General features: G+C 44.5%; 2 protein-coding genes across 2 annotated transcripts in view; one reads left to right on the forward strand and one right to left on the reverse strand.

Annotated features, from left to right (window-relative positions):
* Positions 1-8682, reverse strand: part of NSDHL (NAD(P) dependent steroid dehydrogenase-like) — a 34707-nt gene extending 26025 nt beyond the window's left edge. Inside the window, exons 1-2 of the mRNA XM_044306236.1 lie at positions 8577-8682; positions 5338-5384 (exon numbers count right to left, since the gene is read on the reverse strand). Coding sequence (XP_044162171.1) covers positions 5338-5358 — 21 coding nt within the window. The 5' untranslated portion in view covers positions 5359-5384; positions 8577-8682. The remainder of the gene's footprint in view (positions 1-5337; positions 5385-8576) is intronic.
* A 160-nt stretch (positions 8683-8842) lies between these two features.
* On the forward strand, positions 8843-23706 carry CETN2 (centrin 2). Its single transcript, XM_044305883.1, has 5 exons — positions 8843-8963; positions 14032-14190; positions 14895-15023; positions 17177-17314; positions 22517-23706. Exons 1-5 carry the CDS (start codon positions 8961-8963, stop codon positions 22604-22606), a joined length of 519 nt encoding a protein of 172 aa, XP_044161818.1. The 5' UTR covers positions 8843-8960; the 3' UTR covers positions 22607-23706.
* Positions 23707-24548: the final 842 nt, after the last annotated feature.

A 24548-nucleotide genomic window follows, 5' to 3' on the forward strand; every position in this document is an offset into this window, starting at 1 on the left:
CTTAGGGTGTCTACTTTCCGAAATGGGGTCATTTGTGGGGTTTTTCTACTATCTGGGCATTGTAGAACCTCAGGAATCATGACAGGTGCTCAGAAAGTCAGAGCTGCTTCAAAAAGCGGAAATTCACATTTTTGGACCATAGTGTGTAAATGCTATAACTTTTACCCAAACCATTTTTTTTTTGCCCAAACATTTTTTTTTTATCAAAGACATGTAGAACAATAAATTTGGCGAAAAATTTATACATGGATGTCGTTTTTTTTGCAAAATTTTACAGCTGAAAGTGAAAAATGTCATTTTTTTGCAAAAAAATCGTTACATTTTGATTAATAACAAAAAATGTCAGCAGCAATAAAATACCACCAAATGAAAGCTCTATTAGTGAGAAGAAAAGGAGGTAAAATTCATTTGGGTGGTAAGTTGCATGACCGAGCGATAAACGGTGAAAGTAGTGTAGTGCCGAAGTGTAAAAAGTGCTCTGGTCATGAAGGGGGTTTCAGCTAGCGGGGCTGAAGTGGTTAAAGGAATATGTCATCAAAAAATGACCTATTATTTGAATCACATTTTTAAAGATTTTTATTTTTTATTGTGTCAATATCTATATCTAAACAAAAACCATAAATTCCTGCAGTTTTCACACTGGCTACTAAGCCTATTACTAGGTCTGTACAGAGCACTTTACTGCAGTTATTTCCTCATCATTACAAGCAGGTTTAGAATGGCAGATATCACCTCTGTGTACAGATAAGGATCCACCATTCACAATAAGTGACTGTCAAAGCTTCTCTATTATTTCCTTGTACAATGACCTCTGCACAGGTCACAGAGCATGCCTAGAAAACCCTCCCAAATCAATGAGGTCCCCTCCTGTCCATTGTGCCGTAAAGAAATTATTTAAATGCTGTGAAGAACAGCTCAGGGAAGATGGCCGTCCCCATAATCCTGTTCAGGAAAGAGATTTAAAAAAAAAAATTGTAATCATAAAATAAAAACAGATTAGAAAAAAAGGAGATTCTTTGCTTTCTGGTTTTAATTTGAAAATAAATAAATAAATAAAAATGGTAACACTTTCCCTTTAAAGGGAACCTGTCAGTAGGTTTTTCACCACCATAAGCTGTTATATTAGGAGCACGCGCTGATTGGTCGGTTTGGTGAGCTGTCTGGCATGAGTCGGCGCTTATGTTCCTGGAAGGTCAAATCTCCTCAGCTACTGCCATAGAGAACAATATTTCCTGTGTTAAAACTATCAAATATTTGGGGATTAACATCTCGCCTCGTCTGGAGGATTTTGAGGAGCTGACCTTAACACCAATGCTTGCCAAGTTTAGACACAAGACCAGAGTGTGGTGCAAACTGTTCCTGTCAGTGGTGGGGAAGGTTAACCTTTTAAAAATGATCACGATGCCTCAACTACTATACGTTCTACATGACGCCGCGGTCTGGTTATCACGAGATAGATTCCAGAAAATCAACTCCATTTTCAGGGAATTGGTAAGGAGGAGAGGTCACCCTAGAATTAAACTGGAAACTTTACAGCGGGCAAAATCAGAGGGTGGTCTGGCACTGCCCAATCCCTGGATATATTACTTGTCGGCACAATGTCAACACTTCAGGGGTTGGATAGATTCGGTCACAACGGACATGACTGGCCAAATATTATGCCATAAAATGAGTGGGGGGGAGCTCCTGTGGGTGCTAGAGGGGTCTGGAATACCGCTAGTGGATGAACGTAACCCACTTGTGCGATTGATGAGGAAAGTATGGGAAAAGTCTAAACAATTGAGAGGAGCTATCGGAGTCACAGAGTTCACTCCCTTATGGAATAACCACATGCTTCCTGAATTTCTCCCTTTGAAGGGCTTCCATACTTGGCAAAACAAAGGAGTGACCAGATTGGGCGACAAGGGGGCGCTTAGAACATTTACTAACCTACAGAAGATCTATAGTCTACCAAGAGACAGCTTCCGTCAATACTTGCAAATAAGACTAATGCTTTTAACGCTATGGTTAAAAATAGTGGAGTTGTGATCCATAGAGATGCCACCTTACAGTGAATGGTCAGGAGAGGAGATAAAAAGGGACTAATATCCACCATTTATCAAATGCTCTTAGATAAATTCCTGGAGTCCCATCCATTATCCGGAATGAGAGGGTGGGAGAAAGATGTAGGCGAGATACCCAAAGAACAATGGGAAGACAAAAATAGTCACTGAGTGAAAGTGGGAAATTATCGCAATTATTTATCATACATAGGGTTTACAAAACCCCAGTGTTTTTACACCGTATAGGTATCAGAGCAGATGCAAAATGTCCAAGATGTCAGATGGAAACAGCAGATTTATTACACATGCTGTGGCAGTGCCCAAGACTGGATAGTTCCTGGACAGGTGTAATAGAACTAATTCAAAGAGCCTTCTTAATACGAGTCCCTCGGGAGCCTAAAGTATGTATCGTGGGATATACGATATCTATTGGAGAGGATGAGACAGATATAATAGCCTTCCTACTGCTCTCCTATGTAGCCAGGAAACTTATAGCATTACATCGGATGCCAGCATGTCCCCCGGGGTTGTAAGAGGAGTTCCAAAATAAAGTAAACACGATGCTGATGTATGAGAAAATGGTTTTCTTGAAACGGGCTTGTCCTCATAAATTTGAAAGGCTCTGGAATCGATGATCGAGCAATATTGGTTAATTCTCAAATGGTCGGTCAATGCTGAAGTGTGGGGGAGGGGGTTCGGGCGCTTTGGGAGCTGGGCTTTAGGGTACCGCTATAATATATCTGTATCTGTTTACAATGTCTGAAGGAAGTTTATTCTTTGTAATCGTATGAAAACAATACGTAGACGCAATTTGTACAGTGCCTGCAGCCATCAATCAGCATAGATGACAAACTCCTGCTCCTAATATTACAAAGACCCCTTTCAGACCGAGTGAGTTCCATGCATTGGACTCTCAGGGTGAGTATGCGGCAGCTCCTGTCCTGAACTCCCAGCACTGACTGGGGTTACATAGCATTATATTGATTTATGAAGCTATGTAACCCTTAGAGGTCTGGAATGTATTGGATAACGCTGATCGCATTAGGTCACTGCTATACAATACATTCCAAAACTGTAAGGGTTACATAGCATCATAAATCAATATAATGCTAAGCGACCCCGTCAGTGCTGGGAGGTCAGGACGGAAGCTGCCGCATACTCCAATGCGTGGAACTCGCTCGTGTGAAACCAGCCTTAGAAAGCAAAAGAGCTCAGGTAACACCTACTGGTGGCAGTTTAGCAATGAAAAACCTATTGACTGGTTCCTTGTATGTGCAGAATCTCCCCAGTATGTGCAATTTGTCCAGTTGGGTGTTACGATTCCGGGGGAATTTGATAGAAACCTTATCTGGTTAAAAATAAAGCATGGGAGTGCAGTCACCTATTAGTAAACCCAAACCATTAACTGACATAAGGATCTAGCACTACAATGAACACCTCCTAGGAACCCATTATCCAGCAGATGCCAACAACAAAATAAAAAATAAAGTTCTTTTGACCTGTGTTTGGCACCACCTGGTGGGTTTTCTGCGCAGTATGAATTTTTTTTAAGGGATGGTGGTCACTCAGTGGCATCCATTCTATGGGTCATTTTAATGGATGCGGTATATGGACTATTAAAGGGAGTCTGTCACCAGGAAATCCACTGTTAGACCAAGGACAACACCTTGTAGGACTAGTTCAGCTGAATGCAATGATGCAATTCACTTAGCGATCCATTGCTTCATTCTGGAGAAAAAGTGATTTTAATCTATATGCAAATGAGCAGTTAAGTGCTCCATGGGCAGTCAAAGCCACTCGGTGCACCCTTGCTCCTCCTTCTTCCTCTGCCCGCCCTTCCCTCTCCGTGATTGACAGGGCCAGGCGAGATGACTATGCAGGAACCTGATTTACTAATGTAACTGCATCACGTTGAGAAATAGGATGTGTGTAGCCAGAAAATAATTACAGCATATTCAAACCATGCATTTAATCACACGGAATTACGTCTTAATAGGGGTTATCCAGGAATTTTATATTGATGGCCTATCCTCGGATCAGTGGGGGTTGGAGCCCCGGCACCCCTGCCAATCAGTTGTTTGAAGAGGCTGCTGCGCTCACTGGAGCTCCGGTCTCTTCACAGTACAGTAGTCCATCAAGATACAATATTAATTGGTTCCAGGATGACCATTGTATGTTGAGTAATTGGTTCCAAAGCCCCAAAATCTCATCCAAGATAAGGTAAAATGAAATTTAAGAACAATAAGCAGATAACTAAGGCTACTTTCACACTAGCGTTCGTCGGTCCGCTTGTGAGCTCCGTTTGAAGGGGCTCACGAGTGGACCCGAACGCAGCCGTCCAGCCCTGATGCAGTCTGAATGGAGCGGATCCGCTCAGACTGCATCAGTCTGGCGGCGTTCAGCCTCCGCTCCGCTCGCCTCCGCACGGACAGGCGGACAGCTGAACGCTGCTTGCAGCGTTCGGGTGTCCGCCTGGCCGTGCGGAGGCGTGCGGATCCGCCCAGACTTACAATGTAAGTCAATGGGGACGGATCCGTTTGAAGATGCCACAATATGGCTCAATCTTCAGGCGGATCCGTCCCCCATTGACTTTACATTGAAAGTCTGGACGGATCCGTACGAGGCTATTTTCACACTTAGCTGTTATATGCTAAAAATAATGCAGACGGATCCGTTCTGAACGGAGCCTCCGTCTGCATTATTATGATCGGATCCGTTCAGAACGGATCCGATTGAACGCTAGTGTGAAAGTAGCCTAAGAAAAATAAAACAAGTCCTTACATATAACAGTCAGGAACAGCTGCTAACTAGCAACTAATCCAGCTATTTTACCAGAGAAGTGGCCTTGATTGGTTGGATCCGAGTCTGAGACATTGTATGTTGAGTCTGGTTTCAACTTACGATGGATCAGAAAAGATCATTGTATGTTGAAAATATTGTATCCCGAGGCCATTGTATCTTGAGGGATCCCTGTATATCAAGCACAGTGCCGTACATTGGATAGTGGCAGTGCTTGGTACTGCAGCTCGGCTCCTTTCACTTGAATAGGACTGAGCTGAGCCTAGGCCATGTCACTGAGGAACGTGATGTCACATGGCCTAGAAAGAGCCCTAAGCGCTTAGTGAGGGCCACAGCCTCTTTGAACCGCAGATTGTCAGGGGTGCCAGGAGTCGGACCCCCGATGATCTGATACTGAGGATAGGTCATCAATATCAAATTCCCGGATAACCCCTTTTATAGAGACTGAAACAGGTTATATCCATATATTAAATCCAGTGCTAGTCAGTTTACTTACAGGTCGTATTCGTGTCGCCATTTCAGAAGTGAATATCTAATCTCCACCTGAAAACACAAGAGATAGCAATATTAATTCTGTGTGATGTCATCTGGAAAATACATCAAATAAAAACAATAAAATAAATAAATAAAATTAAGAAAACAAATCTATAGGGGTCAGCTACTGGGGGAATAAGGGGCCATCTGTCAAATGGAAATCTCTAGTTGTTGGTGGCACAGTCGATGCCATCCACACGCCTCGTCAGTTGATCTAATGCAGCCATGCTTAACCTGCGGCCCTCCAGCTGTCGCAAAACTACAACTCCCAGCATGCCTGAACAGCCTACAGCTATCAGCCTACAGCAGGGCATTGTAGGAGTTGTAGTTTTACAACAGCTGGAGGGCCGAGGTTTGAGCATGCCTGGTCTAATGCATCCACGACTACTGCCAAAGGCTGCAGTTAATCCCAGGAATAGACTTTGGAAATGAACAGAGAGATGAAATAAAATGCATTCAACCTTTTAAGTAGGAAGACCCGGACGCAACTTTTCTTCTTGGGCAATCTGACCATCTGGCATGGTGCCACGCTCCTGCATGCTGGGCAGCAGAGTTCCCATAGGAGCTGAGACACAACTGGAGAGTATTCTGCAGAGTATTACACAGAATTGCACCTTCCAGCATGCAGGAGTGTCGCACCACCCCAGCTGCAAAACAAAAGCGTAGGTACACGTTAAAGGGAACGCCCCAGTCCCCCAGGCAGGAATTCTCAGAAAATAATAAAATAAACCCACCTATTTCATATTTTGCCACACTGATCCTTCCGACCATGACATTATCTTCTTGGCTGCAGCGATGATGTGCCCATATACTGCGGACACTGCTGGCCTCAGGGGTATACAGCCATAATGGCTGAAGCCAGAGATTGGATGCAGTGATCACATGGGGTATGAGGGAACATCATCACACAGCCTGGTGAGTAGGATCAGATTGGCCACGCTGGAAGCAGCAGGGGTGAGATAGAGGAGTACGTGGGATTTCATTAGTTCTGATAGTTCCTACTTGAAAGGACAGAGTTATACATAATGACAGCCTTCCCAGGATTATCTATGGAGGTCACTTTTACTCCCTGTGGAGAGGTCAATGACACCAACCTGTAGTCTGCTACAGAGAGAAATATGGGACAAATGGCAAAGTCCAGCATTTCAGTACTGCAGACCGGGGCATTGTGACACAGATCGGGGATAGATAGATAGATAGATAGATAGATTGGAAAGATAGAGAGAAAAGATAGAGAAAAGAAAGATAGAGAGAAAAGAAAGAAAGAATAGATTTTTGTACTTGACCAAATTGATTAGATATAGATCATCAATGTCCACCTGGTAAAGATCGGACCACTGATGCGTCCAATGAAGGGTCTGTGCCCTTCTAGACATCTTTATAACAGTACCACCCCCAGCCGGGCACTTTGTAAACATAAATAAATAAACAAACGAATGCTGAGTAAAATAAATAAATACTGAGTAAAATAAATAGCGAGCAAAATAATAAAATAAAAAACCTAACAGATGCCGAGCACCGCGCTTCATTCTATGATTTGGACCCAACTGATCAGACACTGATGGGGACCTACTAAAAGGAATGACAGAGTGGAAGGCTTATAGACTTTAACAGGAAAGTGGAATGGCCATAGAGAATAATGGAAATGTAATATTTGAATAGAGACAAAACCATTTGACATATCTAATAATTATTTAGCAGGCTTACTCTCCAAGTTCAGTGGGATTATTTAATGTTCAGATTAAGTGGAATTATTATTACCTTTTTCTGCAGAATGACACAAAGGAATGACTATAGACTATAATGGGAAGTAAACTCTGAGCTCATTTGCAGGTAAAACCTGTGTTATGTAGGACATTAACATGATAATCCCACTTAATCTAAATTTTAAATAATCCCACTGAATTTGAAGATTAAGGCTGGTTTTACACGGGTGTTGCGGGAAAAGGTGCGGGTGCGTTGCGGGAACATGCACGATTTTTCAGCACGAGTGCAAAACATTGTAATGTGTTTTGCACGCGCGTGAGAAAAATCGTCATGTTTGGTACCCAAACCCGAACTTCTTCACAGAAGTTCGGGTTTGGGGTCGGGGTTGTGTAGATTGTATTATTTTCCCTTATAACATGGTTATAAGGGAAAATAATAGCATACTGAATGCATAGTACAATAGCGCTGGAGGGGTTAAAATTTTTTTTAACTCACCTTAATCCACTTGCTCGCGCAGCCCGACTTCTCTTCTGTCTTCATCTTTTCTGTGTACAGGAAAAGGACCTGTGGTGACATCACTCCGGTCATCACATGATCTTTTACCATGGTGATGGATCATGTGATGGACCATGTGAAAACCGGAGTGACGTCACCACAGGTCCTTTTCCTGTACACAGCAAACAAGAAGACAATAGAGATGCCGGCTGCGCGAGCAAGTGGATTAAGGCGAGTTAAAAAAAAGTTTACATTTTTTTTAACCCCTCCAGCGCTATTGTACTTTGCATTCTGTATTAAGAATGCTATTATTTTCCCTTATAACCGCACACAATTCTGATTGTGTGCATTTAGCCTAAATCTGCTACAGATTTATTTGATATGTTGAATAGTTCAGGCACCAAGTCACGTTTTACTTCCCATTATCACCTTTGCATTCTATAGAAAACGGTTATAATCCAAGGTAATTTTCATTTTACAATATGCTACTCTACCCAGGGAACACTTGCGGTAAAGGTTAATGTCCTACATAACACAGATTTACCTGCAAATGAGCTCAGAGTTTACTTCCCATTATAGTCTATGGGCATTCCTTTGTGTCATTCACCCTCGTCATTCTGCAGAAAACTGTGATAATTCCACATAATCTGAACATTAAATAATCCCACTGAACTTGGAGTAAGCCTGCTAAATAATTATTAGATATGTCAAATGGATTTGTCTCTAATTCAAATATTACATTCCCATTATTCTCTATGGGCATTCCACTTTCCTGTTAAAGTCTATGGGCCTTCCACTTTCCTGTTAAAGTCTATGGGCCTTCCACTCTGCCATTCCTTTAAGCAGGTCCCCACTGATGACATGGGCTGCCAGCATGGATCTCCTGGGATACAGTCTTTGTTTCTATGGTCCTGAATGTCGCCACATAAACCAATAGGACACAATCCTGAATTCCTCTCATAAGGTCTGTATAATATAGAAGATACTACTAATAATTACCAGCCTCTGTGCTCAGCCCTCTCCCCTGTCTGCAGATCAGCCCGTCCACCGGCTGCAGCATGCAGATAACATGCCTGGCAGTGGGCTGAGAATCAGCAGAGCTCACATGCCTACACCTAATTGGTTAAACTAACACCCAGTCAACCAATAGAAAACGATAATAGCATCTCCCATGGCAACCAGCGCGTTACGTCACTCACTCTGCGTCGGGAAACGGTGCGCGTGTCAAGCCTCGCTCTGACCCTCAGCAATCTTGTTTCCGATTGGTTGAGCTGGTGACAGCAGGCCAATGGGTCGTAATTCTGTGTCCCGTGCTAATGATTGGAGCAGGCGGTTGGGCCGTGTAGCAGGAGAGGTACTGGTTCTGTAGTGCTGCAGCCCGCTATGGTGAGTGGTCCTAATGGTCGGATATAGGCTGTGACTGTCGCATCTCCTAGTCAGACATGCTGGGGTGACACCATGGACCCACAGCTTGTCTTATGGCAAGGACAGCTGTAAAGACATTGGATACATAGGAAAAAAAAAAAAAAAAGTCAATTCCTGAAGTTGATGTGTGGGAAGCAGGAAAATGAGCAAGCCTAAGGATCTGAGCGACTTTAAGGGATTGTCCAGTACTTGTATATCCTCAGGATAGGTCATCAGTATCTGACTGCTGGGGGTCTGACGCCCTGCATCCCCCCGATTAGGAGCTGATACGGCGCCCACCATTGTGTAGTGGACAGAAATTGTTACAGCAGCACTGCTCCGATTCATGTCAGTGGGAGCAGTGCTGCAGCAAGCAGATTTATCTGCTGCACAATGAGCCGAGCAGTTGTTACACCCCCACTGATCAGGTATTGATGGACTATCCTGAGGCTAAGCCATCAATCTAAAAAAAAAAAAAACGGTGACAGTGGTAGAAAGATGTCTACCATACAGAGGGCCTGGGACGACCCCTCTTCATTGCCGCTATTGGCACGTAAGCATCAGAACTGGACCAGTGAGCGATAGAAGAAAGGGGACATGGCAAGGGCGAGACGGGGACGTGACCAGCTGCTGCGACACATTTATCTTAATTTTTGCCAGTTTTCTTGTCAGAGCTGCCCTAGATTTCTGTTCAGGCGCACAAACTGCTGAAGGAAGTGCTTAATTTCTGACAGTGCCGGTCTTGATAAATCTCGCCCTTTGTGTTTTGGACCAACCCCCTGATATTTGTTTGCACTTGCAGAAGGGCGAATGAAGCCACATTGTGATTGGCTAACCAAATATTGTCTAGGTTGTAGGTCCTGGGTTGCAAAGATAAAGGCCCAGATTTATCATTAGCTCAGGTCAGAATATCGGAGTGAAAAAGTCCCAAAAAAATGCGCAAACGCTAAAACTGCGCACAAATTTGCGACTTTTTTCTGCTCTGCACTATGCTCGCCAGTTTTCTGAAAGTGGGCCTGTTTTCTTATGTAAATGAATCTCTAGACAGATTTACTATTGGGACTATTTAAAAAGTCGCAAAAAAGTCTCAATTTCACTCCAGTGAGGACCATGCTTATCTTATGAGACTTTTTAATAGAACATGTGACTTTTTCATAAAAACGTGCGACTTTTTCGTAAAGATGTGCGACTTTTGTAAAGCTGCTTACTGACGGATAAACTGCTACGGTCAAACCACATTTATTACAGTCTTAAAGGGCCGATCATAAATCTGACTTGGCTAAAACTGACTTTAGCCATATGAGAAAGTGGAGTGAGCTGTCAGAGTCGTGATAAATCTGGCCCTATGTGTTTAGTAAATAATAACACAAATGTGACAACAAATACTAAATGTATGAAAATATATAAATAGTAACTAATAAAAGAGATAAAAAGTGTTAATAAATAGGGCTCGTATTCAATCCATAGTTGTGGCAGTTGGCCAATTATGTAGCATAGAACATTTCATCATCTAATGATCCATGGTAATATATATATATATACACAGCATAGTAGACTTACCGATGGGGATGAGTAAACTTGTGTTTTAAGTTTGGTGTGCAAAGTTCAAGTTCTGGAACTTTGCACGCGGAACTTCAAACACAAGTTCGCTCATCCCTACTTACCGATCACTACCCCAAACTCCCCCCACTAACCAGTACACTGATGCTGCGGGATAGTGTGGAGATGTAAGTAGGGTGAACTTACTTTAGGGCACATCAAGTAAAACTCAATCTGCTCAGTCTTCTAATCTCGTGTTGTAGTTCCATGCTGGATGCAAGTGCCGGATTATCAGAAATGGTGAAGGAAGTGGATTGTTATTTTCTTTTACATGGTCTATAGCAGGGGTGGCCAACCTTACATACACAAAGAGCCAAAAAAAGAAACTTAGGAGTACCAGGAGCCACAAGCTATACATTTACACACGAGTCCCGTATTTTTCGCCCTACAAGAGGCGCCTAGGTTTTAACAAAGAAAAATAAGAGAAAAAAAAAGATTTTTCATCTGATCTGAGGTCTGACAAAAATCAGACTCCCAGTGTCAGACTCTCAGTGCTCAGATCTCCCTCCCCTATGCTCAGATATGACCCCCATGCTCAGACCTGACCAACCCATGCTCAAACAAGACCCCCTTGCTCAGATCTGCCCCCCTCATGCTCAAATCTGCACCCTCATGCTCAAATCTGCACCCTCATGCTCAAATCTGCACCCTCATGCTCAAATCTGCACCCTCATGCTCAAATCTGCACCCTCATGCTCAGATCTTTCCACTCATGCTCAGATCAGGACCCCCCTCATGCTCAGATCAGACCCCCCATGCTCAGTTCTATAATTTTAAAAAAATCTCTTCCCTCTCCTGATCAGGCACTGGGCTCCTGCTCGAGCACCTGCTATTCTGCAGGTCTGACACGCTCTCTGTGACCTGATGAGCACAACGTCAGGTCATAGTGCGAGTCTCCGTACTATGTTCGCACACGGTGTGCATCAGGACGTAGTGAAATGTGAGCTGGAGCTGCAAAGGAGTAACAGTGCCGGATTAGGAAAAGAGATCTGAGCATGGGGTGGAGAGTGAGCCGTCTGAGCTGTGCTTCCTGGATTCACAGCTAGAGCCTCACTTGAAGCAAAGAGCCACGTGTGGCTCAAGAGCCACAGGTTGGCCACCCCTGGTCTATAGTGACAGTGTTACTTTCTCTCCCTTGTTTTTCTTTTCTTAGGATGTAGCTCAGAGTTTCACTAGTGAGTAACTAAAGCTGCATTTACACCTACCGAGGAGCAGCAGATTGTTGGGCAGGAAGCTTTCCTTCCTGACCATCATCTTCACGTTTAGTGGAGGTAAAGCGTTGCTTTTACATGCAGCGATCCCCTCCACAGTATGAGGATGAGTGACCTCTCGTCCTCAGGCAGCTGCATTGTTTCTGGAAGCCCACAGCACAGTCTGCTGCCCGGATACAATCATTTAGGTTCCTCGAGGACTTCAGTTTCACCCGATGAACGGGCATTTTGATCAACTGCACCTTTACGTTTGTTTCTTATAATCTCAAGAGGGACCAATACCTGGGTACAGGTACATCACATCACCTACAAAATATTCTGAAACCTAAACGGCTCATAACCTAACTTGACCCAGGTAGTAAATCAATTAAAACTTCACTTTTGATTGAGTAATTAAAATGGCTGTGAGCCAACACACAGGTTAGAAACTTTGGCACTCCTTTGTGTACACGGATGTCTCCTGAGCGGGCGGTGGAGATGTGCACAATCTCCTCTCACTCCTTAGCACCAGTGAGTCCTTTATTTCAATGACCACCGACTCAGTAAAAAGGCATGTATTTTGATCTGACGCTTTATCAGTAGCTGTCAGACCTGTGATTGAACGTCAGTTAATTTGCTGACATTCACATGCCCTAGATACGTGGCTGGGTCTGTGTGCCCTTAGTCTACTTTCACACTCACGTTTTGGCTTTCCGTTGGTGAGATCCGTTCAGGGTTCTCACAAGCGGTCCAAAACGGATCAGTTTGCATTCTAATGCATTCTGAATGGAAAAGGATCCGCTCCGAATGCATCAGTTTGCCTCCGATCCGTCTCCATTCCGCTTTGGAGGCGGACACTGCTGCTTGCAGCGTTTTGGTGTCCGTCTGATGAAACTGAGCCAAACTGATCCGTCCTGGCACACAATGTAAGTCAGTGGGGACGGATCCGTTTTCACTGACACAATCTGGCACAATAGAAAACGATCCGTCCTCCATTGACTTACATTGTGTGCCAGGATGGATCCGTTTGGCTCAGTTTAATCAGACGTCTTGGCTATGTTACAGATAATACAAACGGATCCGTTCTGAACGGATGCAGACGGTTATATTATCTGAACGGATCCGTCCACGCGAGTGGGAAAGTAGCCATTTTGAGAGCTACCTATTGATAGGTTGTAATCAAGTTACTTGACTGATGTACACGTCCTCTGACAACGTTGAGAACTTATCTGACTCTGTGTCAGTAGTTGTCAGATACTTGGTTATTTACATACTGTCACTGACATTTCTATGCCAAAGGTGCACGGCAGAGTTAGTGTGCCCTTATTTTGGGAACTACCAGTTGTAGGATTTCCAATCAGTTACTTCACTGACCTACAGATGCTGTCACAGCGTTGAGAGATTATCTGACACTATGTCAATAGCTGTCAGACGCGGATTCATTCACACATAGTCACACCGCACACATCCCTTACATAACCACTACCTATACTGACTGACTGGCAATGCTGCATTTGGCTTACCAGCTAGTGCACTGGCTGAAATACACGTTCGCTAGCTAAACTAGCTGACTATTTGACAATTGGCTCACTGGCTAGTGCTGCGGCTAAAGTGCAAAAGCGCTATCACTAGATTGTAATTACTGATTACCTAGCTGACATTTTTAGCTTGCTGACTACATTGGAATGGACAAACACACATTTAAAAGCTGCATCTGCCCCCCCCCCCCCCCCCCGACATGTATCCCCAGTAACCCGGCTTCATCAGGGGTTGGGCAGAGTTCTGCCTGATTATTGCACAGTGTAAATCCACCTTAAAGGGGATGTCTCACTTCAGCAAATGGCATTTATCATGTAGAGCAAGTGAATACAAGGCACTTACTAATGTATTGTGATTGTCCATATTGCCTCCATTGCTGGCTGGATTCATTTTTCCATCACATTATACACTGCTTGTGGTTATGAGCACCCTGCAATCCATAGGTAAAAGTGCTGGACTATGCGCACTCCCATGGTCCCAGCCACCAGAGAGGTTGGTATTTTCTCTTATAGTGTGGAAGCACGGCCACCGCTGGGTGGTCGTAACTATGGAAACGAGCAGTGTATAATGTGATGGAGAAATGAATCAAGCCAGAAGAGGAAGCAATATGGACAATCGCAATACATTAGTAAGTGCCTTGTATTAACTTTCTCTACATGATACATGCCACTTACTGAAGTGAGACAAACCCTTTATCTTTCTTTTTCATCTGATCCTTTTAGGCATCTAACTACAAGAAGTCGTCATTAGGATCCGCCACTCAGAGGAAAAAAGCCTGTCCAAAGCCTGAGCTCACTGAGGAGCAGAAGCAGGAGATCAGAGAGGCCTTCGATCTTTTCGATACTGATGGAAGTGGAACCATAGACGTAAAGGAGCTGAAGGTGACGATGTTATAACGCGTGTACACAGAACCCTTGTGACTGCTGTAATCACGTCATTTTACACAGGACCCTGTTACCAGATTATGACATCTTTGTAGTGTCTGCACTAAGACTCTCGGCCTCTGATACCTCTCGGTTGTCCATTACGCAAATGCCCTAATCTAAATACTGGTGGCAGAAATTTTCCATATAGCAGGTTGTGCACCAGTGTCATAAATAGGTCAAAAGTTGTATACTTTGTAAAATGCAGCCTATTATTTTATATAAAGACTTGCCATTCCGTTGTGAAAATTGCTTTTTTTGTAGGCTATATTGTATGTTTGTATTTGCTTAAAGGGCTTTTTCCATCTCAGACAATGGGGACATATCACTAGGATATGCCCCCGCTGTTTGATAGGTGCGGATCCCACCCTGCAGCTATCTCGTAAACGCAGCCGGCTCGGCTACATCGCCCCCATAAAAGTAAATGGAAGTGGTGACCGTGCAGGAGCGGAGCTCTCCCATTCATTTCTATGGGAATTCCCGCTATTCTCGGCTATTTTCAGTGGGCCAACGCTTGGTGGTGGCCACCTTGCAGCCACCACTTTGCCGGCTTCGTTTTTGGCTGCGTTTAAGCGCCTATCAGACAATATGCCCCCATTGTCTGAGATGGGGAAAACCCCTTTAATGAATTACTTATATTCTAATGTTATTTCCTTTTGCAGGTTGCCATGAGAGCGCTAGGGTTTGAGCCCAAGAAGGAGGAAATTAAGAAGATGATTTCAGATATTGATAAAGAGGGAACAGGAAAAATCAGCTTCACTGACTTTCTTTCAGCAATGACGCAGAAGATGGTAAGTGCATGGAAGGCTCCTGCGGATCTTGCATAGAGAGACTTCCACCGTGATAAAGGCCCAACTTGACTTCTCAGATGACTTGTCTTCATATGACTGTATTATATAGGATAGTGATTCTCAATTCCAGTCTTCAGTTATTATCAATTATCCCAACAATGTGTTTTATGCTACTTTCACACTAGCGGCAGGACGGATCCGACAGGCTGTTCACCCTTTCGGATCCGTTGGACCGCCGCTCCGTCCCCATTGACTATAATGGGGACGGGGCGGAGCTACAGCGCAGCACAGCAGTGCACGGCGAGAGGCCGCCGGACTAAAAGTACTGCATGTCCGAATTTTTAGTCCGGAGGCCTCTCACCACGCTTTTCACCGCCGCTGGAGTGCCATTATAGTCAACGGGTCCAGCGGCACGATGAAATAGCGGCAGGACGGATCCGACAGGGTGAACGGGCTGTCGGCTCTGTCCTGCCGCTAGTGGGAAAGTACCCTTAAATGGTCACTATGCTTTCAGCAAACTTTGCATACATTAATCGTACAAAAGAAATGTTTCCTTCTCCACTTCTTATCGCCATCCCCCCCACACTGATCATACAGTCTTAACTCACTGCTAAAATCTGCTTGGGGGATGCAGTGATCATATGCATTAGCAGCCTACATGCTGCCCATAAAAGTCTGTGGAAAGAGGGAGAAGCTGCAGAGTGAGAGAGGCAGAGAGACACAGACAGATGTGGCTGCTAGTTCTAGTAAGCATTTCATCTCACCCTAGAGCTTGATTCCCATCTACACTACTCAGTACTGTTCTATAATGTTCTCCATATCGCTGCCGCTGAGGGCATGTGGTAGAGAGATGGAGCTGGTTCGCTACTTCTGTATGGGAGACAAGAGAGTAGCTAGTCCACACTCACTCTGGAGCTGAAATCAGAGATAACTGACAATTACTAATGGAGGCTACATAGGGGGAAACTGGTGAAAACATCTATACAATGGTCAGATACAGTTATTCCCCGTGTTCACGCATGGCAGCTTATTCTGAAAAGTCGTTGAAATGACAGGATTCCCCTAGCAGAGAAGATGTTTGAGGTCAAATATTATAGGAGTATTCCAGTTTCAGCAATATAAAGTAAACGTTCTCTCATTTACTTCCTGTATGAATTCCTTAAAGGGAGTCTTTCACCTAATCTGAGCGTTTTATACCGCTCAGATCAGGTTATAGACTCTTTAACCCTCATTACGATCATACCTTTCTCTTATGTGTCCCTCACCCAGATAATGAAAATAACACTTTTTAAACTTATGCAAATTACCTTCTGAAGGTGCCCAGGGGCGGCGTTACTGGGCGATGTGCCCAGAAAAACACACCTCCAGCCGGCGGACGTCACGAGCGGTACCAGAGGACGGCGGGCTGGGAACTGGCCCTGCACCTGCGCACTGCTCTGCCCATTATGGGCATATGAACAGCTTTTCATATTGCGCATGCAAAGACAGCTGGCCGGCGCATGCGCAATATGAAAGGATGTTCCTCTGCCCATAATGGGCAGAGCAGTGCGCAGGTGCGGGCCAGTTCCCAGCCCGCCGTCCTCTGGTGCCGCTCGTGACGTCCGTCGGCTGGAGGTGTGTTTTTCTGGGCACATCGCCCAGTAACGCCGCCCCTGGGCACCTTCAGAAGGTAATTTGCATAAGTTTAAAAAGTGTTATTTTCATTATCTGGGTGAGGGACACATAAGAGAAAGGTATGATCGTAATGAGGGTTAAAGAGTCTATAACCTGATCTGAGCGGTCTAAAACGCTCAGATTAGGTGAAAGACTCCCTTTAAAGTTTTCAAGATCTCAGCTTGCTGTCCATGGTCATTCAAAATGAGTAATATTTTTTTTTTTTATTATACAAAAAATTATCATCATTTGCTGAAATCACAGGCTGCATAACCGGTACTGAAGACAGACAAATAACCATTAAAGGGCTTTCCAACTTTTTTCAGACACCAGACAGTGGCCAGACCCGCGGTGATGACCATATGTTCTCCAGTTCCTTATGTTACCTAGGATGATGCCTAGACTGCAGTGTCTGGGTTTTCTCATTCCATTCTCCTGTATTTCTCCTATAGTTGAATGATTCATAAGGGTTGACCAAAATGTATTTGTTCTTTTTCTAGGCTGAAAAAGATTCCAAAGAAGAAATCATGAAGGCTTTCCGGTTATTTGATGACGACGAAACGGGAAAAATATCTTTCAAGAATCTGAAACGAGTAGCAAAAGAGCTTGGTGAAAATCTCACAGATGAGGAGCTGCAGGTCTCTGACCAGTTAAATAGATCAATTAGTAATGTAAACCTAGAAGTTAGAAATTAATCAAAAACGTACCATTTTTTTTCTTTATAAGACGCACCGGCCCATAAGACGCACTTAGGTTTTAGAGGAGGAAAATAAGAGAGAAATATTTTTCATCATACCTCAGATTAGACCCTCAATCTTCATCAGGCCTCAGATCACACATCCTACGGACGGCACTGCCACTCATGAGATCCAGCACGCGGTTCCTGCTGCTCTGCACTGTGACATGACGTCGCACAGCCTCAGGTCTTAGTGCACTATATCCTGGCGCTGTACGCTGTCAGGACACAGCACATTGTGTCACCCAGAGAAGACCACTCATCGCTCCCCGCGACTTCTGCATACTAGTGAGTGCTTCTATAATTAGTATTCGCCCTGTAAGATACACTGCCATTTGGGGGGAAATTGTGTCTTATAAAGCAGAAAATATGGTGTGTGTATGTATATATATATATATATATATATATATATATATATATATACCATATTTTTCGCCCCATAAGATGCACGTTTTTTCCCTCCAAAAGTGGGGGGGAAATGCCCCTGCGTCTTATGGGGTGAATGCTGCCATTTACATCTCAGTCTGGGATGCTGCAGCTTCGCAACCTGCGATGTATCAGCGGGGAGGGAGGAGGGGCTGGAGTCCGGGAACTAGCGGCGGGGCCCGATGCAGTCACTGTACTCTTACACTGGGCCCCGCCGCTCACAACAGTATTTCTAAACAGTAATCCTTAACCTCTTAATAACTTTAATTAAAGTTGCGCTCTCCCCTGTATCAGCACTTACTAACAAGCATCCGTAGCAGGCAGAGCGGCTGGCAATGTTATGTCACTCGCTGACGTTGCGCGCCTGCTCCTCCCACTTTATAAATGAAGTAGGCGGAGTACGTTGCCAGCCGCTTTGCCTGCTACGGATGCTTGTTAGTAAGTGCTGATACAGGGGAGAGCACAACTTTAGTTAAAGTTATTAAGAGGTTAAGGATTACTGTTTAGAAATACTGCTGTGAGCGGCGGGGCCCGGTGTATTGGGGGACACTGTTATGGGAGGGGATCTGTGGATGACACATATATAGCAGTGTCATCCACAGATCCCCCCCATAACAGTGCATCATCCACAGATCCCCCACAGACAACCATTAGTTCAAAACCCATATATATATATATCATTTTCATGCAGGGTTCTGCAGCATCCAGGAGCCCTAAATAACTCAGGCAGGACTGGTAGGAAATAACCCAAACAGCTTTTCACCATTACCAGTTCTCTAGTAACACTGGCCACGTCTCTCTTGAGACAGGAGTTCAGTTCGGTATAGAGTCTCCAACAGCAATGTTCTCTCTACAAACCTAACTTGTTCTGAGAATATGTGGGGCTATTATGCGGCAGATATGTCCTGCCTGCAAAGGTGTCACCGCCTTTGGGTTATATATTACTTGGACATGCCCCTCTGTCACCAGAACTACACAGCTCTGTCAACCTTGTAGTGGAGGGAGCACTTACTACAGTGCTGCTTCCATTGAAGTCAGTGGGAACTGTAGTAATGAGCTTCCTCCTCCTATGAGGTTAGCTGTGCGGTGTAGCTCCGGCATGACTTTTGGAGACGGAACTACGCCCAAACAGCTGATCATCAGGGCTGTGGGGTGTTGGACCCCTGCCGGTCAGCTAGTCATGGCCTTAACTGATGATCGGCCAAAACTTTATAAAGGCTGGTACACCCCTTTAAGCAAGTCTCTCACCCCATGACGCTTCTTTAATTGAAACTGCTTTCCTGCAGAGTCTTGTTCAATGCAGGTGAGTTACAATTTGCATTATAGAAGTGGTATCGGCAGCCGACTAGAATACCCATTACTAGGGTCAATGAGCCCCATCTACTAAGCAGGTAATGCCAGTTTTTGGCATAAAACATACCAACAGAAGTCACACATGATGATGTGCGAGAAAAGTGGGTGTGTGTTCTAAGGACATGTATGTCTAGACCAGGGGTGGCCAACCTGAGGCTCTCCAGCTGTTGCAAAACTACAACTCCCAGCATGCCCAGACTACCTACAGCTATCAGCCTACAGCAGGGCAAGGTGGGAATTGTAGTTTTGCAACAGCTGGAGAGCCGCAGGTTGGCCAGCCCTGGTCTAGACAGATGTAGAAAATAGCCTGAAGATGGCACGGATTATGGCGTGAGCGTAGACGGATTTTTAGAGCTAAATGCACTAAATTTATTAAGGGGCACACACTTTTTAATACAGTTTGTACAAATCAAACCAGCCATCTCCTTTACTAATAAGACTGGAGGAATATACACAAGTCTTAATTAATGTGGGCCAGTGTAGGTTATCTTGTGCTGCTTCCTGGTTACAGTAAGTGAATTGAGTCAGTAGATGGCGCCAGTGTGCAGGTTTTGGATGTGAGAAGACCGTGTTCCACCGTTATATTGAGAAGCAGATATGATGGCTAGACTGCAGTAAGCTGTCATTTTTAAAGAAGTTTTCCTGTAAACCGAATAAGTGATAAATATCAGTTTTCTGGGACCCCATGACCACTCGTACTAGGATCCCAAGTCTCCCGCTACCACTCGCTCAGTAGTGATCGTGGGGCCATCAGCAATCTTAAATGTATCACTTATGCCTTGAATAGTTGGGAAATATTGCTTGTAGAGGAAAATCTTATTAAGATAATTTTTTGCCCTCAACCATCTCTTTTAATTACCCGAGGACCAGCGTGGCTGACATTTAAAGGGGTTCTCCAGGCATAAAATATTGATGACCTATTTTCAGGATCTGTCATTATCTGATTGGTAGGGGTTCGACTTCTGGCACCCCGCCAATCAGCTGTTTGAAAAGCCTGTGGCGCTCTATGACCGGTGTGACCTCTGACATGGGTGTGCCCATGACATCATCGGTCACATGGCCTAGGCGCAAGTCAGTCCTAAGGCTCAAGTGAATAGGCTTGACTCCAATACCAAGCTGTTTGGAGTTGGACCACCACCAATCACATCTTGATGGGCAATCCTGAGGATAGTTCATCTATATTCTACTCCCGGAAAACCACTTTAATGATGCTAGAGACCTTATATTCATGTTGATAGTACAGTATTATATGATGTGTATCTGTACAATTATGCCAGAGACATCCAAGGATTATTATTATTAAAGCGCCATTCATTCCATAGCGCTGTACATATGAGAAGAGGTATACATACATAATACAGACAGTTGCACTAATCATAAACAAGACTAATCATAAAACTGGTTGTAGGCTTGTCTGAAGAGGTGGGCTTTCAGGTTTCTTTTGAAGGATTCCACTGTAGGTGAGAGTCTGATATGTTGGGGTAGCGAGTTCCAGAGTATGGGGGATGCACGGGAGAAATCTTGGAGTCGATTGTGGGAAGAGGCGATAAGAGGAGAGGAGAGAAGGAGGTCTTGTGAGGATCGGAGAGTGCGTGTGGGGGTGTATCGGGAAAGTAGCTCAGAGATGTAGGGAGAGGACAGGTTATGGACGGCTTTGTATGTATTTGTTAGTACTTTGAAGTGAATTCGCTGGGCAATGGGGGGCCAGTGAAGGGATTGGCAGAGAGGAGAGTCAGAGGAGTAATAGGGTGAGAGGTGGATTAGTCGGGCAGCAGAGTTGAGGATAGATTGGAGGGGTGCTAGATGGAAGGCCACAGAGGAGAGTGTTGTAGTAGTCTAGGCGGGAGATGATGAGGGCATGTACAAGCATTTTCGCAGATTCAAAGTTAAGGAAAGCACGGATGCGGGAGATGTTTTTGAGTTGGAGGCGGCAGGTGGTGGATAGGGCTTGGATGTGAGGTCTGAAGGAGAGGGCAGAATCCAAGGTCACTCCAAGGCAGCAGACTTGGTTGATCGGGGAGAGTATGCATTGATCGTGATAGATAGGTCTGTTGGGAGGGTTGAGCAAGATGGGGGAAAGATGATGAATTCTGTTTTATCCATGTTAAGTTTTAGAAAGCGAAAAGCGAAGAAGGATGATATAGAAGATAGACATTGTGGGATTCTTGATAGTAAGGTGGTGATGTCTGGACCAGAGTGGTAGATCTGTGTGTCGTCAGCATAAGAGTGATACTGAAAGCCATGGGACTCTATGCGCTGTCCCAGGCCAAAAGTGTAGATAAAGAAGAGCAGGGGTCCTAGGACAGAGCCTTGCAGGACACCAACAGAGAGGGCATGAGACGAGGAGGTGGTGCGGGAGTGGGAGACGCTAAACGTCCGTTCTGTGAGGTATGATGTGATCCAGGAGAGGGCCAGGTCAGTGATGCCAAGAGATGAGAGAGTTTGCAACAGAAGGGAGTGGTCGACAGTGTCAAAGGCAGAAGACAGGTCAAGGAGAAGGAGGACAGTGTATTGTTTCCTGGGGGTTTTCTGGGAGTAGAATATCGATGATTTATCCTCAGAATAGATCATCAATATTAGATTGGTGGCGGTCCACCGGTCAGCTGTTTGAAGAAGCTGTGGTGCTTCTGTGAGCGCTGCAGCCTCAGCACAGCTTACTAAGCACAGTGCTGTCCGTTAAATAGTGGCTGTGTTTGGTATTGCAGTTCAGGGTCATTAACTTGGATGGGATTGAGCTGCACCTAGGCCATGCGAATGATGATGACATCACTGGCCGAGGAAGAGGTGAGCACCGCAGCCTCATCAAACAGCTGATCGGCAAGGGGTGCCGGGTGTCGGACTCCCACCAATCAGATGCTGATGACCTATCCTAAGAATATGATATTAATATTAAACTCCAGTGCCCTTTAAACTAGATTTGGGCACAAAGTGCTATGACCCCCCCCCTTTTAATTTAGGGATTGATCCTGGCCTTTTATGAAGATAAAAAAGGATAACCCCTGTGCATATGGCCAGGCAGGGGTGTATGGGTGTTTATAGATGAGCTGTGCTGCAAGATCTGGTCTCGCTCTGAAGGTCCTGACAAATCTTTGTATTCACGCAGATCAACCTTTCATTGCAATGGATGCTGTATAGTACCCCCTAACAATCACATGTTCTCCATCCCTTCTAATGTAAAAGGTCACTGATATTGGACTATCCATTAAAAGTTGTTTTCAGAATATGTTTTTGTATCTACAGTGAAGAGAAGGCAGAAATGTAGTCGAAGAAGTGACACCGGTAAGACTCTTAAGATTTCATTTGTAATCTGCTTTCATTTTCCCAGGAGATGATCGATGAAGCTGACAGGGATGGAGATGGGGAAGTGAATGAGCAGGAGTTTCTTAGAATAATGAAGAAGACCAGCCTGTACTGAACGTGCCTCTGGGATCTGACCCAGTGCTCCTCGGCTTCTCTGCTTAAGGAACTGATCAAGATCACAACCCTTGAAAGCACAACTGTGTCATTGACCATCTTCTTCTTGACCAGTTCTAAGTTGTGGAGATGTCTTAAGAAACTCTGCAATGTGCCAACCAGACAATTTTAGGAAACTGTTTGATTTTACTTTGTGCCTATATTGTGTCTCTGGTAATGCAGGGGAGGCGAAATATTGTGAAAATGTGTCCAGCGTTTGGTGACATTGACCAGTCAAAGAGAAACTGACGATGTTGTCTAGGTTTTATTACAAATTGTCTAACCAAATATTCAGTATAATGTGTTTATAATGTGTGTTGTGTATATATAGAATATATATATATTGTGTTTGTATACCATATGTAGGCAGAAAATATATTATAAAATTCTTCTACCATCCTTAGAAAAGCATACAGATGTCATACTTGCATCTTTCTCGATGGGAAATTCAATACCTTGTCACTTTGATTGGGGTAAGGCCACTGGGACCCACCATCATTATTCTTGAGGACCAGCGTGCCCAGTACATCTTTCCTAGTTAAGAGCTGGCGTTGCAAACATGTACAACGTCCAAGTCTAAGGTACCTACTGTCTAGTGAGGGTACTGTGGTACCACCAGACATTTGTAGCATATCCAATCAATTAACTACTTCTATGTGATGTGATTCTTCAGTGAGCATACAGCGGGAAGACGAATCTGTGAATTAAAGAGGAAGTGGAAAAAGGATAAGATATATTACAAAGTTTCTTACAATCATCTGTAAAAAAAAAAAATGAAACCAGCCTTCTGCATTTTTTTTGTTACTGTGTTTTACTTTTAAGGTGACATTATGCTGAAAATGAACCCCTCTTAAATGGATATTCCAGTTGTCGCTTAATGATTTTTGTACTGAAGCCTCTGTATTTTAATGCATGTCTTACATTTTCCGCATTCGTATGCACTGCCAGAGTGGAGAACATCTATTGAGCACATCTAAGAAAATTCAACCATTAAAAGTGTATTTTATATATTTATATTTGATGAAATGCCTCCTGTGCTAAATAAATGTACATCATCTGTCACATGTGGTTGTTTCATTTATGTTGTAAAAGCAGTTTTTACCCTTCACCCTTTACAGCACCATAGAGAGATGATTCCGCCCCCACAGTTGGACAGGAAGCCAGTAATTAAAAAGGGCACACCCACTTCTTCCTTCAGCATGGTTTCCTGTCCTTCGGACAGAGGAAACGGGAACATGCGTCCTCTGGGCTGTGAAACAAGGAACACCTTATGATGGATTGAACTTAGGTTGTACATCGAACATTTATGTTGTGTGGTTGGTGCGAATCTGTTTGATACTCTTTGACTTCATGGCCTGGCTTCGGGGCCTGGATGGCAGCCTCACGACTTCAGGGCCTGGATGACTGCTTCATGGCTTCGGTGTCTGGATGGATGCCTCATGGCTTTAGGGCTTGGATGGCTGCCTCATGGCTTCAGGGCCTGGATGGTTGCCTCATGGCTTCAGGGCCTGGATGGTTGCCTCATGGCTTCAGGGCCTGGATGGTTGCCTCATGGCTTCAGGGCCTGGATGGTTGCCTCATGGCTTCAGGGCCTGGATGGTTGCCTCATGGCTTCAGGGCCTGGATGGTTGCCTCATGGCTTCAGGGCCTGGATGGTTGCCTCATGGCTTCAGGGCCTGGATGGTTGCCTCATGGCTTCAGGGCCTGGATGGTTGCCTCATGGCTTCAGGGCCTGGATGGTTGCCTCATGGCTTCAGGGCCTGGATGGCTGCCTCATAGCTTCGGGCCTTTGCATCTATGCCTGATTGGCTGAACGCCTTTGTGTCTATGCCATTATTTTCTAACATTACTAACCCCAGCGACATTTCATCAGCACTTTCAAGACAAGTACAACGGAAAAATTG

Source organism: Bufo gargarizans, chromosome 9 (genome assembly GCF_014858855.1).
Source record: "Bufo gargarizans isolate SCDJY-AF-19 chromosome 9, ASM1485885v1, whole genome shotgun sequence".
Classification (NCBI taxonomy): Eukaryota; Metazoa; Chordata; class Amphibia; order Anura; family Bufonidae; genus Bufo; species Bufo gargarizans.